Here is a 19,956-nt window from a genome sequence, read left to right on the forward strand (position 1 = left end):
TCAGGTGAGCGAGGACAAGTGAATGATGCTGAGCTGCAGGATAGAGATTTAATCTCAGGGCTTTTCAGCACACCAATCTGGGTGAATAGGCTGCAGGATGCGGCCCGAGTCCAACCTGCAGAGGAAACTGAAGGTTAACGTAACTTTACCTTGTCACAATCGACAGGCATGATCCATAATAGCTGCTGTGCTCCAATAAGTGGTGAAAACGAGGGGATCTGTGGTTATTCAGGAGCTAAATGAGACAAATCGGAATGAATTATTTACATCCAGGAAAAACGGAAGAAAGATCAACTGGAAAGAAAGTAAAGTTAAACAGGTTTCCACTGTCTTGGCTTTAGATAGGGGGACACTTATGCAAACATTGTTTACCTGTTCTGCAGTCTATTAGCTGAAATATGTTTAGTCAACCATTAGGTTTAAGATATGCAATGGTACATGATAGAAATGTTATTACATGATTAATTTATAGTCTGAAACCTATGAAGTTGTAAAACAGAAATTTTGGCCTGAAAACACAATGAGAGTACATGAATTTCAGGGATCAGATGCTTGTGGATTTTGCAGCTTTGGTGATTTGCAAATCATAAGTGTTAAACGTTTTATTATATATTACAATTGCACTCACTGACTGCATTTTAACATGTCGTTCTACAGGGACTCTCTTGTCATAATTCGTGGCTAGGAGTAAAATTATGTTGCAGCGGTGCAGGTGTTAAAGTAAGATGCCACCACCATTATTTATGTTCACCTTCAAGTGAGATTTATTTATATATACACCTCTATATGCAATGATGGATAGCTTCATATTTATATCGACATCAGTCTTGGTCTATCTGTACAACAGTATACCACTGTGTGGTGCTTTTCTATTGTTCTAGGTAATGTACTGCATTTCCATGTAGCTCTATGTATCAGCCTGTTTATGCAAGAGTCTCGTTTTTTAAATAAAGTCTCTAAATGGGTTTTTGAAAATTTGCCAAACGTGGTGACAAAGCTGCTAGGCTGACGGTGATGTTCGTCTTACAGGAAGAGCAGTGTCACTGGTGATGAAGAGTGTACATCCCTTGTTGAACACGAGGCAGTCCTGACTGGCTCATCACTTATTCTCCTCTGTGGCATTTAATTCTTCTTTTTCTTGACAGTCCTTGACACCTAGAGTCGAGGCAGAGTTTGAATCCTTTCTGACGGAAATGAAACCTGCAAAAAACTAAATCATGGCCCGTAACTGCTGATGCCTTAAAAAGACCAGTCTCTGAGTAAAAGTTCAGAAAGAGTTTATGTAGCATCCAATGAAGGTGGACTATGGAGAGGCCAAGGCAAACCTGACAGGCAGAGGAGTGAATTGTTGAGATAGTGAAGTAGCAGTGCTTCTTTTTGGTTAATTTACATAAAGATGGAGGTGGGAAAATGTTGATAAAGGTGATAAAATATGATAGAACACCTCACATTACTGAAAAGTAAAAGTCTAGATAAAAAATAGTAACTTTTAAGGAAGAAGTCATAAAAATAAATCGATTGTGCTCCAGCGTGATGTGGTTAAACCAGTTTGTAAGTGTCTACCTGCTGACAGATGACAACCTTCACAATTTTACATTTTTGGCATTTCACCAGCGAGCTCATCCAGAGAAGCTTAATGACGGGTGCAGCCAAAGAATAAGCCTCAGTAGCTGGATCATCAGCGTGACAGGCAACTGCCAGTAAGGCCAACCCTGATCCTTGAATGATCGTAAACGATGGGGGGGTACAGAGACAAGAATCAAAGTATGGGATGAAGAAAAATATTATTCTCACTTATTTTCAGCAGGTTATAGAAGTTAGGTTAAGGAAACTCCTCAGACTTGAGGTGTCAAAAATGATGTCTCTTTTTTGCTGAGAAACTGCAGGAGACATTGGACCCAAGAATGTCATTCGAAACATATTTTGAATTAAAACGTATGTGAAGCGACTTAAAGATGTTTTTCTCAAGTCTCAAAACGCCAGCATTTTGAGCGGATGAGGAGTTGACAGTAATGATGTAAACGTGTCCCTGTTGGGAATTTCACCCGGCAAACCAGCTGCCAGTTTCTACAGACACTTATATTCTGATCTACTTTAAAACTGGGACAATTCTTTATCTCCAACACTGACTTCAGAAGCAGCGAGGAGAAATGCCATCTGGCGGAAACACCATTGAAATTGGTGGTTTGTGGATTCTAAAGAAAGAAAAAAAAGAAAAAAATCTATAATCGCCTGAACCAATTTCCCCTGACTGTACAAAAGTGAGGTCAAAATATCTTATAAACTGGTGCTGCCATCTTGGGCTGTTATGTTAAACCTGTGCTATAATGATTGGAGAGTGGAAACGTACACACGATCATGGCATCTCACCTCATTTGTATAGCATCAAATAACTAATTAAAGCCAAAGTTAGAGGAATCAGCCCTTGAACAAACATCAGTGTGATAAGAGCTACCAACAAAGACAGAAATCTCTGAGAAAAAATATTTTGCTTTACTCTCTGGTCAGGTAGTAAATCTGCTGTCACAACCAGTAATCTGTGTCTATGAATCAGGAAACATTTCAGAGGTTCTACTTTTTGGATAAGACAAATAAAAAACTACAGCGGAGAAAGAGCAACTCCTTTAAAAAATGCATAACAATAGCGGGTGGCAAGGGAGTAGCAGGAAGCAGTTCAAATAAATTAACTCTTGACTTGGAGGAGGAGGAAATTGTGCAGTAGCTTTTGATATCTCTGCATGTTGGAGCAGTAATTTCATTTTATATTGGTAAAAGTGAGGCATATGGAGAGAAATTACAAACAATGACATATAATGTTATTGTTACATCTCTTCCGACTACACCTTGGCTAAGAAGATGGTCCAAATCAAGTTGCACTTATATATTGCACTTTGTAGTTTGCCTTTTTTGAAGCTAATGTACCTACATGATTCTTTCTTTAGGTTTGTACCCTCACGGTTAGACGCACTTATTATAAGTCGCTTTGGATAAAAGCATCAGCTAAATGATATGTTATGTGTTGTGTCAACAACAAAAATGTACACTTTTCCTTGTCATATTCACAATTATCACTTGCTTTAGCTTTTCACTGCATTAGAGGAACAATCTTTTTCTTTATTTAAATGTTTTTCACATTGATCATTCACTGCTGAGTGTTTTCCTGTGACATGCAAATTTAATCTCAGTTGTTTAGCACGATTTGTGTGCCATCATGTAATGGATGGGATGCCTTTCAGGGGTCTTTATTCTAAAACAAATCATCTGGAGACATTAAGAAATGTCCAAAGACACTATTTACATTCAACACATGAATCTAACACTATAGCTTAATTAGCTATATAGCTGGAGTGGATCAAATCTTTAGGGGCTGGTTGACATTTCAGACAAAAACCTTTTCAGTCTCCTAATGGCTTGCTAAACATAAAGAAAGGTTTACACTGGCAACAGTAACTAAGTGACACGGTTTAGCGAATGATCATAATTAAATTGCAGATGTGAGTTAACAGTTTCATCTGCAGAGAGAGATCATTGGATGTTGGGAGAAGCTTAAGCAAGACGACCCATGTCTGAGTTTCAGGCTGTGGTTGGCGATGACCTTCTATTGACTACAAATGCAACAGCCTCAGGTTCAAGGTCTAAGGTCTGCAGACACTTCAGTGATTTCCCTATATACCATAAAGCTATACAATGTTCAGACCCAAGTTTACAACTTTTCAAAATAAAGGTTCTGTAATTCAGCTCAATATAAAGCATTGTAGCAACAAAACAAACAGTGTGCCCTTCCTGTGAGGATTCATTTTAAAGAGGAAGTGATTTTATAAATGGTGTTGCCGTGACAGAGATCAACACTTTCACCTGTGAATGGTGAAATATAATTAATAAAAATTAGCTGTTAGTTTATCCGAGGATGTGAATGAAGACTTGTTCATGTCGCTCAACATCCTGTTGTAACTGACTGTAAATATGTGGCTGGTCTTCTACAGCTGCAAACATAACAACGTGACTTTCAGCTTTGTTTACCAGAGCGATCGTAAATACGCCAGAATGAGACACGTGATAGGCCTGGTCGCGTGTCACTCAAAGTGGAGTCCCCAAATCAGGAAAGGGGCTCAAGAGGCAGGTGAAAACAGTCTGTTCTGTCTGCAGGTCACATGCCGGACATGGAAATACACACTGCAGCATTTTTTTTTACTTTAAATCACTGATATACCATCTTAGGGGTAGAAATACCTCAAATTAAATCCCAGAAAGGTGTAAAATATTGGCCCTTTGAACATGTTGCATGTCCAAATTGCACCAAACTCTGCATTATACTTTCTTGGGCGATTTACAACACACATGTTAAGCTTGAAGCCACTAAAGGTTTGCAAGATATAAGTTCCGCATACATACAGACAGACAGAAATAAATTGTTCAGTTATTGCTTTAAATTAAATTGTTATTGTTTACATTTAATTTAATTACTAATTTATGACTTAATTTCATATTCAAAGCATTATTTTAGCACTTCACCCGAATACTGTTGCTAAGCATTTAGAGAGAGAGAGAGCTACTGTAACTGTGTGTTCGCGCGCCCATGCACATTTAGAAGCAGTACAGTGTTCATAGTAAACCTACAAGCTGCCTTGTTTGATTCAGAGTCAGTTCAGAGGAGCTGCTCTGTTCAGAAGTCAACAGCTCCTACACCTCCTCAGCTCTTTCCTCCTGAGCCTGGCAGGTATCTTACGTAAAAACCTTACCGCCGACACAGATCAGGCTCAAAACTCCCTCGTCTCACTATTTCTCTTTTTCCCTGGATCTTTGTCTTTCTCTGTCTGTCTCTCTGTTGGTCTTTTATCTTCTGTCTCTTGCTGTCATGAGTGGGGTCAACTTGGAAGATTGGAAGTCTAGTTTTTCTTATCAATAAAAGAATAAGCTTTAGTTCTGTGGTCACAAGCATTGCTAGCAACCACAAGATGGGTGAACGATGGTCAGATTTCTACAATATGTAAATTATCTTGTCAGAGTGAGTTCATAAGAAAAAATGTGAATACAAAGTAGAATAAGAAATATATATGGAGCGACAGAGGATTGTTTTTCTCACTCTGCCCAGCTGGTTGTTTTATTGTCCTCACTGAGACTTTTCACAAATAGAGGTTTTACAATTCGGTTCTCATTAGAAAGTGTGCCCCTTTGTTGTTTCAATGCCAACAGTAAAACCAAGGAATCCAGATAAGAGATTTGTAGCTCAGCAGGTTCAGTGTTATCTTGCATTTCATTTGCACTTCAGAGATTTGAAACCGCATGAACCCGACTGTTTCCAGTATTCTCTCTGAAGCAGCTTTAGAGTCAGATAAAACACTTTTTTTACACTTCGACAACATCACATGTTTTGTAACTGCTTTTTAAGCACTTCCCAGCTGCTGTATCTCACTTACTGTATACTCAGAGAGTTATTCAAACGGTCAAAGAGCATTTTCATGGATAAACACAATTGTTGATGTTTTGTTCATGATTTTACACTCTCACTTGTATTTTACCATGACATGTCTGGTGCTGCATATTGATTAGCCTTCAGATCATGACCAGAATCTAAAATATTGGGCATAGCTGCATCCACTCTTCCCTTGCGTCAAATTTACTCCTTTCTTTTTCTGTATTTATATTTTGGGATAGTCTGCAAAAAAAACACAGGATCCTGTTTCATTTAATGTGCAATCATGTGATGGGGTAAAATAATTTGACAATGATCGTGTTTCTCTTTCTCTGCCCTGTGTGTGCTTTAGTAGTCCAGCATATAAAGCGGAGAGACATAATCCTGAAGAGGGAGTTGGGTGAGGGAGCGTTCGGTAAAGTCTTCCTGGCGGAGTGTTACAACCTGAGCCCCACCAAGGACAAGATGCTGGTGGCTGTCAAGGTACGTCTTTCATGTGTGTGTGTCTGTGTGTGTGTGTGTGTGTGTGTGTGTGTGTGTGTGTGTGTGTGTGTGTGTGTGTGTGTGTGTGTGTGTGTGTGTGTGTGTGTGTGTGTTGAAAAATAAACAGTTGGGGAATTGTGCTTCTTTGCTTTCATGCTCTGGTATCAGTTGACTGATACCACTCTCACATCTGTGCACTTAGTATGAAGCTACAGGCGGCAGACAGGTACCTTAGTTTAGCTTAGGGACTATCACAAGGCCCCACAGTGGGTATCATCCTAAATGTCCTGATCCCTCTGACAGTCGATAATGTTTTCTAACCCTGATGTAATGCATCTGTAGAGACCCTGTAAACCTCACTCTCATAGCAAAAAAGGAGAAAGGCAATCTCTGGCATTTGACTAGGAACACAATGCTAACACGGATAGGGTCTCGGTTTGGTTAACGGCAAGATTTTGTATTTTATAAATGTTCCTCTGAGATTCCGCTCCATGCTGACATGACTGCATCACATCATCAATGCAGATTTATCAGCTGCACATTCATGCTGTCAATCTCCTGCTCTACCTCATCACAAATAAGTGCTTCTGGATTCACATCTGGGGATTGTTGAGGACACTGAGGTTCACCGAAGACGATTTTTGCTTTGTGACGTGGATTTTTATCATGCTGAAAGTATCCATTAGAAGATGGTCCACTGTGGCCATAAAGAGATGCACATGGTCAGCAACAGATATTGGCTTTGGCATTCAAATGATCCCTGGTCGGTGTAAAGGGGCCCACCATTTTTGCCAAGAAAATCTTCCTCACACCACCACCACCAGACTGAATCGTTGACACAAGGCAGGTTGGGTCCATGGATTCATGCTGTTGACACCAAATTCTGACCTGACCATCTGCGTGTCTCAGCAGAAATAGAGATTCATTAGAGGAGGCCACACGTTTCAACTGTCCAGTGCTGGTGAGTGTGTGCCCACTGCTACCTCAGATCTCTGTTCTTGGCTGACAGGAGTGGAACCCCACATGGTATTCTGCTGTTGTAGTCCATCTGCCTCAGGTTTCAATGGGTTTGTTCCTTCTGAGATCACATTCATCTACAATATCTGATGTCCCCTGGCTTGTATTGGCATGATGTTATTAACTGCACGTGATCATTGCTGTGTATGAGAACACATTGAGAAAGCCTATATGAATCCTTTCTTGTCAAACTGGCTGAATAGGTTACTTTGTTCAAATGCCTTGGCCTGTTTAGGTGTCCACTCTCCATATAACTGGTTCCTATAGAGTATGTGAGAGATGTCCATTTTATCCCAGTTCACCTTAACTGTTGGAGATAAAAAGTTAAAAAGATAGATTTTTCGTCACACTGTGGCGTGGCGTCAAAGTTTGATTACACTCCATTAAAACATGATGTTCTGGACCAAGAATCCTTTGATGCTGAGCCGTAAACAAACAACTCCACTCCTGCAGTCAGTGTTCAGCTCTATGTGTCACTTTTTCCTCAGTCCTTATTATTATTATTATTGTATTCTTGTCATTAATATATAGATTTGACCAAATGTAAAAAAGTTAAGAAACATAGTTTGTCTTCTGGGCAGAATTAGGGAAGGAGTGGATGAGGTAAGTGCTTCTCCACCTCTCCTCTCTCCTCCAGCTCATCTCGGCCTCCTCCTTTCTGCAGCTCAGTCCCATAGTTGGAGTTGTCTCCTGCTGCAGTTTCGTTTCCTTTCGGCCCTGAAGCAAGCACCTTCTCCTTCTCCTTGTTGACCTCCACCTCACTGCTTCTTCTTGTCTCAGGCTCCTGGTGTAGACTTACTTCCATAATCTGAGCCTTGGCCTGACAGTCAGTGAGCTCAGCCAAGGAGTCAAGATAGGCCCTGAGGCGAGCACGCCGTTTCTTGACCTCCTTCTTTTTGACACCATCTTTGTCAATCAACTGATGGTGCAGTTGCTCCACCTGCTCATTCAGGGCCTGGATCTCCTTCTCCTTCTCCTTCTCCTTCTCCTTCTCCTTCTCCAGCTCCACCTCACTGCTACAGCTTGTATCAGCCTGAGGTGGCTCCTGGTGCAGACTTGCTTCCATAATCTGAGCCTTGGCCTGACAGTCAGTGAGCTCAGCCAGGCAGTCAAGATAGGCCCTGAGGCGAGTGCGTCGTTTCTTGATCTCCTGCGTTATGACACCATCCTTATCAATCAACTGATGGTGCAGTTGCTCCACCTGCTCCTTCAGGGCCTGGATCTCCTTCTCCTTCTCCTTCTCCTTCTCCACCTCCACCTCACTGCTACAGCTTGTATCAGGCTGAGGTGGCTCCTGGTGCAGACTTGCTTCCATAATTTTAGCCTTGGCCTGACAGTCATTGAGCTCAGCCAAGCAGTCAAGATAGGCCCTGAGGCGAGCGCGCCGTTTCTTGACCTCCTTTGTTATGACATCATCTTTGTCTTTCAGCTGGTTTTCAAGCTGCTCCACCTTCTCTTTCAGAGTCTGGATCTCCTTCTCCTTCTCAGTCTCCTTCTCTTTCTCTTTCTCCTTCTCCTTCTCCACCTCCTTCTTTGTGAAATCATCTCTGTCTTTAAGCTGGTTTTCCAGCTGCTCCACCTTCTCCTTCAGAGTCTGGATCTCCTTCTCCTTCTCCTTCTCAGTCTCCTTCTCCTTCTCCTTCTCCACCTCCTTCTTTATGACATCATCTCTGTCTTTAAGCTGGTTTTCCAGCTGCTCCACCTTCTCCTTCAGAGACACAGCTCCATATTTAAGAGCCTTAATCTCCTTGATGGCTCGGAGGAGTTCAATCCTCAGGCTCATCACAATATCTGGTTTCTGCATGGTTTACAACAGAGAGTAGATCTATCTTTTGATGAAGCTGTTGGAACAGTTGATGCACTATATTCAGAAGAAGTTTCGGTTCTTGTCTGGATCTTGAAGTCAAATGGCTTTTGTCTGCAGGTGAAAGGATGAAATAGTGTGTAAGATTTAGGTGAATTTGATCTATCAAACATTCAATATAAAACAATGGACACAGATAGAGAGACACAGAGAGACACACGCAAGGAGAGAGAGAGAGAGAGAGAGAGAGAGAGAGACCCCCTCCTGCTATGTGTGTGTATCTGGTTGCCATGGAAACTCAACTGAATGCACCTGTTCTCTCCCCACTGAGAAGAGAGAAATCTAAACTCTGAGTGCACCACTCAAACAACTATAATTCAGAAATTATAAGTCCATCTGTGAAGACATCGTGAGAATTTCAAGACTCTTCCGGACACACACATATATTTGAAATTTATGAGAGTAAAAAAATGGGACCGTGTGAGCAAGTTATGCGAGTTGATGCTCCTTCCAGAAAAGTTTTCTCTGAAATAACATTAGACCCAATGGAGAGGGTTTTTCCTTAAAGGAGCTACAGACCTCATGTAATGTGCTCCTAGCATTAGCTTAAGCTCCCGTCAACTTGTCCTTAAACACATTCAAACTCCACATTAACAAAAAAATCAATTACCATGGCAAGCAGACGCTTTGATTTGAATTTGAATCTGAATTGGATTTATCGTGATGGCAGTTGTTGTTTTTTTACTTTGTCTTAAATACTAAAGTTAAACACCAAAGTAAATCTTCCCAATGTTTCAAAAATCACAATGTTTGGTAGAATAAGATGTGAAATGTGAAAATATCCTGGTGCTACAGGTGTTTTGTCCACAACGCCTCGCTCTGCCTGGCCTAGGCGACCTAACGCTACTTAGCATTACGTTAAAACATATCACTCATTAAGATAAGCAGCAGAAAACTCAAAAGAAGCAAGCAACAGTATTTTCTCATTAGTCATAAAAGGATAATTTATACTTATTCATACTTATGCACACAGCGTCATAATGTCACACAAACACTCATACTCAGTTTTATTTACTATCACACTCTCATACACACAACACTGCTCTCTCTAGATATTTCATTTGAAAAAGATTAACAGCATATATAAGTGATTGAATAGTATTAAATAGTACATGTGAACACAAATAACTATGTGTATGGAACAAAATGACAGTAAGTGTAAGACAGAATGATGATATGTGTATGAGAATAGCAGTGTGTGTGAGTGAGTTTGGTTGAAAAGGAGGTAACATTGAATTCTCAGGTCCTGATTGGTTATGTTAGATGAAGCGTGGTTTCACTGACAAGGCCCGCCCTCCAAATCAGGAGACCCATTCGGGAACTTTGTTGGACCCATGGTCGCACTGCACCTCCAGGGGAATGTTTTAAACTCTCCGATCATTACAACTATGTCAGAAATTCTGGATCCACAGAGACCTCCTGTAATACAACCACACACAGGGACCTCTTCCAATGCAGCGGAGCAGGAAATGTGATGGTTATTCAGACCAGGTTCATCAGGCGCAGCGTTATTGTAGAGGGCCAAGGGCACTTCCTCTGGAGCTCGTTTGACACCCAGGCCACACTGGCTGCGGTCCGGCCACGGGACAGCTGGGATCGGCTTGTTTTTCATTTCCGGGTCCATAGCGGACACACTGCCTGTTACAGTTTTTCACAATTGTTAACACACGTTTTTCAAAACAATAACGGCTTTCTCAAAACTGCACACAGACAACTGAAAACCTCACACACAAAATGCAAAACCTGACACTCCCTTTGCAAGATGACTCTTTGCCATCAAATCTCTTAACTGTTCACAAAATGGAACTCCTGTTTTCATTTGGTACACACAGCAATATTTTCAAATGACACACACATACCATTCATTGAGTACACACAACTAAGCATTTGCTTGCACACTACCAAGCATTTACAACACACTGAAGTGCAAAATTGAAAACACCTGGGCCTGCTCTACCCCCCCCCCCCCCCCTTCACAAAAATTACAGTTTTTCACAATTGTTAACACACGTTTTTCAAAACAATAACCGCTTTCTCAAAACTGCACACAGAAAACTAAAAACCTCACACACAAAATGCTGACAGGCCTCGACACTCACGTGGCCACAGGCCTCCTCCATGGCCTGGAGCAGTGGGACCCGGTCCTGTGGGTTCCGTTCATATACCTTCCACCTCCAAGCTGAAAATAATTCCTCAAAGGGATTCAGGAAAGGAGAATAAGGTGGAAGGTATAGAACGGAAAAATATGGGTGGTCTTGGAACCACTCACGCACTTGAAAGCTCACATCGTCCCAGATGACAACGTGATCGATCCACTGTGGGTCATCTATCTGACCAGGTGGTACCAGCAGGTCATGCAGGCCATCCAGGAAGACGAGGAGACGGGCAGAGTTATAGGCCCCTAGGTGGGCATGACGGTGCAAGACCCCATGGTGATTCATTGCAGCACACATTGTGATGTTCCCACCATGCTGGCCAATGAGGTTCTGCCCCGTCGCCTCCTCTTCACCAGGTTGAATCCTACCTAATCAATAAAGATGTACTGGTACATCATATGAGCTGTGTCATGTTCCTGGATCCGCTGACACAGACAGCATGAGAATGCAAGTTACAGTATGGACACAGAGAGGTCAACACAGTGGGCTACAGTGAGACACTGTAGAAAAGGAACAATATTGGATTACAGGTACAATACATGCATGTGTCAGTGCTGAATGTTGGTACTTACAAGCACAAGCTCTCACCATAACTCCTTGATGCCTGTGTTCCGTTCAAATGGGACCCTGAACACTTGTTTCATCCGCATGGCATTCCTATGAAGAATACGGTCCAATGTAGAGAGGCCGACGGTCTGGACGTTTCTAAATGTAGCATGGTCAGCCAGGATCCTAGTTTTTATTTGTCTGAGAGTGATCTACAATTTCAGTCTCCTGTTCGGCTGTGTAAATGCGGTGAAATTGCTCAACAGACCTGAATGTTTAGAGATTTGAGTATTTCTGTGTTGTAGGTTGATGCTTTGAGATTTTACTCGAGAAGTGTGTGCAACAACTGAACATTGTGTGTAGTGTTTTGACAACAAGGTGATGTGTAATTGACATCAGAGTGTAAAGAATGAAAGTCAGAGTCTAATGCAGATAAGGGAGTGTGAAGTAGTGCCAAATTGGGTCGAGTGATTGGTACATGAAGTGAAGGTTGTGCAAATTGTGCCGAATTTTCACTTTTTGTGTGTTAACAACTGAGAAAAACTGTAATAAGCTGCAGTTCAGCCGCCCTGCTCTATATGCGATTCGAGTTTCGCAGATTTTCCCAGCATGCAGTTCACAAAAGAATAGACTGAGAAAATTATCTTTCAGCAGTTTAAATTTGTATCTGTTAAATAAATGTCACAAACATACATTTCCTTAACAATTCTTTTACACATTTCAAAGTAGAAGCACTCCAGCACTTATGTTGACTTATACCATTCATTTGTTTTTAGAAGCCCAGCTTCATAGATGTCTATTAATGGAAATCATTTGAAGGCTGTAGTTAAAGGCTATTAAAGGTTAACGTAAAGCACTTCAGGTGATGGGCTGTAGATGCTCTCTCTCTCTCTCTCTCTCTCTCTCTCTCTCTCTCTCTCTCTCTCTCTCTCTCTCTCTCTCTCTCTCTCTCTCTCTCTCTCTCACTCTCTCTCTCTCTCTCTCTCTCTCTCTCTCTCTCTCTCACACACACAACCAAGTGAATAATGCACAACAGGTAAAAAAAAACTTTTCCATTTCATAGCACTCGTCAAGGATGAAAACAAAATATTGATGTATGACATCATCGTAAAAGTTATATTATTTATGGCCACTTTCACGACAACCCTTTGCTGACAGAGCGTTAAGCCTGGGTAAACACTGGTTGTCCTGAGGCAGACAACACTGGTTGTATGATCTTCACACAGGCACCTGAACACACCTCATTGTATTGGTGGAAAGAATTGTAATGTCCTCTTCATTACCATTTAATAGAAATAAAATCTGACCTTGAAAAAGAAGATAAATAAGTAGAAATACTACTGATAGTATTATTATATTGGTAGAATTTTGGCCATTTCCCTGTCATTCCAACAAAGCTGTAAAGTTTTCATTTAAATGTTCCTTGTTGGCTAGCACTGCCAAGTCGGCGAAAGTAATTTAAACTGTCTTCCTGTTTGCTCAAATTCACTTTATTTTTATTCATACTCTCTCAGACAGAGGGCATAATAGTGTGAGAGTATGACGGTGCACCTATGAGAGTATAGTAGTGTGTGTGAGGGAGTATGATGGTGCATGTATGAGAGAACAGTAGTGTGTGTGTGAGAAAGTATGATGTTGCATGTATGAGAGAACAGTAGTGTGTGTGAGGGAGTGTGATGGTACATGTATGAGAGAACAGTAGTGTGTGTGTGAGGGAGTGTGATGGTGCATGTATGAGAGAACAGTAGTGTGTGTGAGGGAGTGTGATGGTGCATGTATGAGAGAACAGTAGTGTGTGTGTGAGGGAGTGTGATGGTGCATGTATGAGAGAACAGTAGTGTGTGTGAGGGAGTGTGATGGTGCATGTATGAGAGAGCAGTAGTGTGTGTGTGTGTGAGAAAGTATGATTTTGCACGTATGAGAGAACAGTAGTGTGTGTGAGGGAGTATGATGGTGCATGTATGAGAGAACAGTAGTGTGTGTGAGGGAGTATGATGGTGCATGTATGAGAGAACAGTAGTGTGTGTGTGTGTGTGAGAAAGTATGATGTTGCATGTATGAGAGAACAGTAGTGTGTGTGAGGGAGTGTGATGGTGCATGTATGAGAGAACAGTAGTGTGTGTGTGAGGGAGTGTGATGGTACATGTATGAGAGAACAGTAGTGTGTGTGTGTGTGAGAAAGTATGATGTTGCACGTATGAGAGAACAGTAGTGTGTGTGAGGGAGTATGATGGTGCATGTATGAGAGAACAGTAGTGTGTGTGTGTGTGTGAGAAAGTATGATGTTGCATGTATGAGAGAACAGTAGTGTGTGTGAGGGAGTGTGATGGTGCATGTATGAGAGAACAATAGTGTGTGTGAGAAAGTATGATGGTGCATGTATGATAGTAAAGTAGTGTGTGTTAGAGAGTACAATGGTGCATGTTTGAGAGTATAGTAGTATGTGTGAGAGAGTATGATGGTGCATGTATGAGAGTATAGTAGTGTGTAAGAGAGAGTATGATGGTGCATGTATGAGAGTATTCTAGTGTTGAGTATACTGTGTGTGTGACAGATTATCATGCTGTGTGTGAAGTATGAATTATTTCTCATCACCTCTCGTACTGCTTTGCAGACTCTGCTCCAAATGACATCAAAACCACAAAAGTTGTCCAACTTTTATGCACAGTCTGTTCTGGTTCCACTGGGTGCTCCATTGTACATATCTATGTACCAGCTCAAAAACCATCAATCAGCCAAGAAACCAGCATTTACTGTGAAGCAAAGATGATATGAATGAACTAAAGAAATCGCCTGTGTGTGGCATCTCTCAATGTCTTCACAGGACTCAACAGGAATTTGTGCTCTTCAGCTCCCAGTGACTGGGTTGGAATCTGAAAAACTGTATGATTGGGAATCAGGGTTATTCTGAGTAAGATGTTTCAGTCTAAGCAAACCTAGCCAGGAAAAAACAACTACCGTCAAACAGCTACTCTCTCCTTGACAATAGGAAAAGAAGTACAGGAGTTTTGTTGATGATGATGATGATGATGTGTCAGGTGATCACTTCCTTTTCTTAGTATTACATAATAAGCCACCTGATTTTTGTGCCTGACATACAACTACAGGTCAGCAAAGGGAAATATTCATTGTAGCTCTCTCCCTCAATTTATTGTATTCGTGCACTTGAAGGTATTGTTTTGGAAGGATGCCCAGACAAGAAACGTTTCCTTAAGAGTGTGGTTTGATTTGGTAATAGAGTTTTATGGCCATTTTACCTATGCTGATGTACATCTCAACAACCTCCAGCAGTTCACTACAAGTAGAGGACATATGAGTAAATGTATTTCTATTTCAAGGTCTTTCCATCTGTAATAATGTCAGCACCAGTCAGGGAAAGCAGGACTCAAGGCCAAGGAGATCAAGAGAAGCAACTTGCTGTATTTTCCTGTTGCTGATGAAGTGTCAAGAGTGTTTTTCTCTTCAAGTAGAGGAGTTATTTGATTTTGTTTTCACTTCCCTTTCTAATACTGCCAGGCTCAGTCGACATACCATCAAGATTTGATATTTCATGTGTCCTTGATCTCAAAAGAGTTCAAGGTACCCCGGCTCGATCCTATAACCGATCAGATCAATAGATTCCATATAAATTGTTTCTGTAGTGCCTAAACTGTACAGCTTGAGTGATCCCTGGCCCTAGAACTTTGTAAAGAATTATTGGTTTTATTACATTTTTTTAAAAACCTACTAGAGAAAAGTACTGTTGAATGGACTATTTCAAGCTTTATTGATGAAGATTAAAGAAATATAACACAATCTGGTGAATGAAGCCCCTTTTGGTGTAAAACAGGTATCATTATTGTGTTTACCATTATCGTATATTCTATGTAGCCGAGAGGTCGATGTTGTTGTAGAAGTTGTTGATGATGAAGAAAGGACTCCGAGGACCTAGTACCTTCAGTATAACAAAGTTTATTACACAGAAGTTTTGCAGGACAGGACGGGCACCATGGTATACCCGGAGACAATCACAAGCCAGATAGTGAAAGTCTGACGTGCGGGGGTCTTACACACAGATATATAGGGACAAGTTTTTAAGGGCACGTTTTTGTGTCCAAACATGAAGACACATCAGTCAAATATATTCCCTCTGTATCCATCCACCAGCTGGTCAGAAACAACTCCCTAGGTCAAAGGTCATCCCAAAAAGGTAGAGTGCAAATGTCTGAGGGTCCAAAAGATAGGCATCATAAATGTTAACCTATCATTATGTTTTAAGCACATACCAACATGTTTTACTCTAACGAATACACGACACCATCAACTCTCAGAAGAACCCACGAACTGAGCAACTACTGTTAATCTCCGCCATTATCTCCTCTATTCCTACGGAGTGGGCAAACAAGTGCTCAAACAACGTTGCCTGAAGGCAGTGATAAATTACAGCTGTTTGGGTGTAAAAAGAATCATAAGAGCATGATGGATCCTCCACATTTAGAACAACAAGACTAAACTACTTTTACCGAAGTGAAAAAAACATCTGGGAAAATGTGGGAAAAACTCAAAATCCCCCTAAAATCTGTTTTGTGTCAGTGTTTTTTATGCTTGACTGGTCAAAGCATTGTGTGTCCATAGAAGTAGAATGAAAATAGACTTATTCAATAAATCATGACGTATTAAGCATGTGACTCACTGAAGCTTCTGCTCCACTGAAGAGACAATAAATGGCAGCACATAAAAACATCAGAGCTGCGTGGAGTGACGAAGAGACTGTGACGTGCCTCAAACGTAAATGCTTTATTTCCATCACATATCCCACATTGCTCTCCCCTGCTTGTCACTTTTATGTAGTTCGTAGAGACTGCTTGGGAGTTCCGGGGTCACCAGATTGATTCCTAGACCAAAGTCAGACAGTGGATGTCGTGCTTGTTAGCCTGGGGGGTATTACTGATTCTTACCGCCTGCAGACTTTGGAGAAACTTTGCTGCTTTAGTTCTGTAAAGTTTCACTGCTGTTAAAGATCGTTAGTGTTAACAATATTTTGGTTATTTGATTATGATTATTTGAATCTCTCCATGTTATTTTTTTTATTTCTGCTGCCGATTCATTTACAGAATATCAGTTTGTAGGTGTTTGTTCATTGACAGTTAATATACACATAGAGAATCAACACTCTCAAATATCCCAGCACTAAACCTGAGTGTAGAATTAATAACTGTTTCATAAAACCAAAACTTTCATGATCATTGTCAGTAGTGATCCTCTGGGGACCATCAACATCTGCACAAAATTCATCCAGCATTTATTAAGGCATTTCAGTCAGGACCAAAGTGTTTGACCGACCGAACGGTCAAATGGCATTTTCATGTCCTCAGCATTTTTACAGACTGAAGACAAGTGGGCGTACTGAGTGGATGTTTCAAGCTGAAAGAGATCTTTCAAATTACAATATGGAGGGTAGCAGGAGAAACTAGAAGAGCACTTAGCATAGTGATGGAAAGTAGAATATATGAGTCAATGGTATGCATGTTTGGGGGCAGGACACAAATGTGTCTCCTGTGGATAATTTGAAGTTTCCATGTCCGTGATATTGCACTAATGTGGTCCCCAATGTTATAAACTTGATGGGCAACCGATGAACACTTAGCGATGTCTAAATCTGACTCATTGTTTCCCCCTCCAGACACTGAAAGACCCCAACCTGTCTGCAAGGAAGGACTTCCAGAGGGAGGCGGAGCTGCTGACCAACCTGCAGCACGACCACATCGTTAAATTCTACGGAGTGTGTGTAGACGGAGACCCTCTCATCATGGTTTTCGAATACATGAAGCACGGAGACCTCAACAAATTCCTCAGGTTAGTTTTCTACTGACGATCATTCGGTTTAACATTAATGTACCAGGCAACAGCTGGACCTGCGCATGTGAAGGGACATGTTAACCACAGAGAGTGAAAGGTTATTTTACAGTGTCAAAATGTGTGTGCTGCCTCAGGGCGTTTTCCGTCAGGGTTTTGTTCTTTTAGATGGAATTGTCCACCAGCTTATAAACAGTATGTAAATACAAAAGAATCAGTAAGAGTCAAAGAAAAGTGAATTTGTTTTGAACAATTCCTGCTGCTAATACAATATCCAGCTAACTTCACAGATTTCTGAGTTAGCGAACCTGAGTGCTTTGGTGCTTTTGTTCTGTAATGTCAGACTGTACCGGGGGAAGTGACCTCTGATAAGCCTCAACAAAAGCGACATGATGCTGGTACAGCGAACGCTTTGGTAAAGGAAATCTTAGCTGGAAAGGATGTCAGTGTGCACAAGAGGAGTCTGAGATGGAAGTCTGCTATTTCAAGTGCATTGACAGCAGCTGTGCGTGTGTGTGGTCTTTCCTGTTTTTGAAGTTTGAGCTTTAATTGAAAAGATGACATGTTAGTGTGAGTGTGTGTGTAGATTCAAGTGTGCGTGAGGGGCTTCCTGTTGGGAAATCACTCTTGAAATGAAAGGCAATGTTGCGAATGATGAAATTCTTTCATGCAGGGTGCAAGACAAGGCTGGTTTTTGGTCTATGGGTCCTGTTGGTCACATTTAACAGATGAGATGTGCAGGGAATCAACAGGAGTGAATAGAGAGATCGGACGGGCAGGTCCTGCTCAGCCTTCAGATATACAGAGGGCCGCCTGCCCTGAGTACAACACTACTCAATGTGTGTGAAGTCAAGCAAGAAACACACACTGTAAGAAAAAAAGCACTACTAATCCCCCTACAGTGGAGCCGAATTATTACACAGACACACAAAGCCAAGATCACTGAATTGTACGACAATTGAGAGATGGAAAAAGAAAAGCAGCCTTAAAGAGGGAGCGAGAGAAATGGAGTCTCCTCTGCTTAGTGCCTGGTCTGTAATCACATTGATGAGAGCGTGATAAGAACAGCAGGAACGTCTCACAGGAAATGAGTTCTTCATTGTTACCTAAAAATGCTAAGCAGGGAGAGAGCTCTCGACCCACAGTCAACCTGCTCTGGTAAATGTATGACTTGCAGCACTTTGATGAAATTCTTAAGCCTTGGTTAGAATTCCTAACGGGCGAGAATGAGAAATGTTGCGTAAAGCTGCTTTAAATCCACCGAAGATTCTATACATGTACGACTTTCTGTAATTGCATACAGTCTTATATAAATAACAGCCCAGACACCTCTCAGTTAATCATAGGGATTTAAGCTGCTTTACTACTTCTAGGTTATAGTTAATATGTTTATATTCCTAATAGTAAATCTTTATTATGCTATCTATTCTGAAAGGGTAGAGCAAGGTACCAGTGCAGCAAGGGCAAAGGTCTGTCATCTCTGTAAGATGATTTGTCTTGTTCATAATGTCAGGTTAGAGTCTGCCATGATGAACAGCCACCAGAGGCTCCTCTGTCCAGTTCTTAAAGCAAGACTGTGAAAAGAAGGCATTAACAACAAAGTTCTTGTTCCTATTGATGAAAATGTGACCTAATGAGTAATAATTTTGATTAAATTTGTATTTCTTCACTTATATTATTCATGGATGTTTAGACTCTTTACTTGTGTAACATTTACTCAATGGTATATTTAATCATCTTACGGATACATATGTGATTATACTGTAAGTAATTGTTTCACAGTGTGGTCAGTGGTTGGTGAGAGTTGCATACTCTCGCCTTCCAACAGAGACCAGAGAACTCATCATGATCAGTTCATTAGAGCAATCAACATTATTCTTTGTAACCCAGAGCCCACGGCCCAGACGCCATGATCCTGGTAGATGGCCTGCCACTGCAGTCCAACGGGGAGCTGGGCCTTTCCCAGATGCTGCACATTGCCACCCAGATTGCCTCGGGCATGGTTTACCTGGCCTCCCAGCACTTTGTCCACAGAGATTTGGCGACACGCAATTGCCTGGTAGGCAATGGCCTGCTGGTGAAGATTGGAGACTTCGGCATGTCCAGGGACATCTACAGCAGCGACTACTACAGGGTAAGACTTCAGGATCCTTATTTTGCTTCACCAGAATTATAATTCTTTCATTGTCACCTTCCTCCCATATACTATGCTCAAAAGTAAAAACTCACAGTAACAAATCATGCTTTGCTGATGTCCCCCACCATGCTGCTTTCTATATATTTGACGTGAGACTAACCTGTGTAACAGACTCATCACACAGCGTCCTTTCCTCCGGAGCTGCAAACTACAGTGAAAAGACATTTCCAAGAGGTGAAGACTGCTTCTCTGCTCTGTGTCATTTTCGTTGTTATTTTTGATTTCATCTTTTCCTTCCCAAGGAGACTTAGCAACTCCCCTTCCCCATGTGCAACCCCCAGATCCCACACCAGCCGTCATACGTTCGCTCAGGGTGGAGAGGTTTAGCAGGGTGGCAGGAGATGAGCCTGCTGAGCTTCCAGACTGATGCTCAGAGGCTTGTTTATATAGTTTTCTATTCATGTCCTCGCTACTGGTTAACACGATTAGCAACTTTGAAAGTTAC

At 41.4% G+C, this 19,956-nt stretch overlaps 1 protein-coding gene across 1 annotated transcript in view; it reads left to right on the forward strand.

Annotated features, from left to right (window-relative positions):
• Positions 1 to 19,956, forward strand: part of ntrk3b (neurotrophic tyrosine kinase, receptor, type 3b) — a 167,064-nt gene that overhangs the window by 130,495 nt on the left and 16,613 nt on the right. The window contains 3 exon segments of the mRNA XM_053428471.1: positions 5,766 to 5,896; positions 17,142 to 17,314; positions 19,205 to 19,448. Of these exon segments, the coding sequence (XP_053284446.1) occupies positions 5,766 to 5,896; positions 17,142 to 17,314; positions 19,205 to 19,448 (548 nt within the window).

Source organism: Pleuronectes platessa, chromosome 1 (genome assembly GCF_947347685.1).
Source record: "Pleuronectes platessa chromosome 1, fPlePla1.1, whole genome shotgun sequence".
NCBI lineage: Eukaryota > Metazoa > Chordata > Actinopteri > Pleuronectiformes > Pleuronectidae > Pleuronectes > Pleuronectes platessa.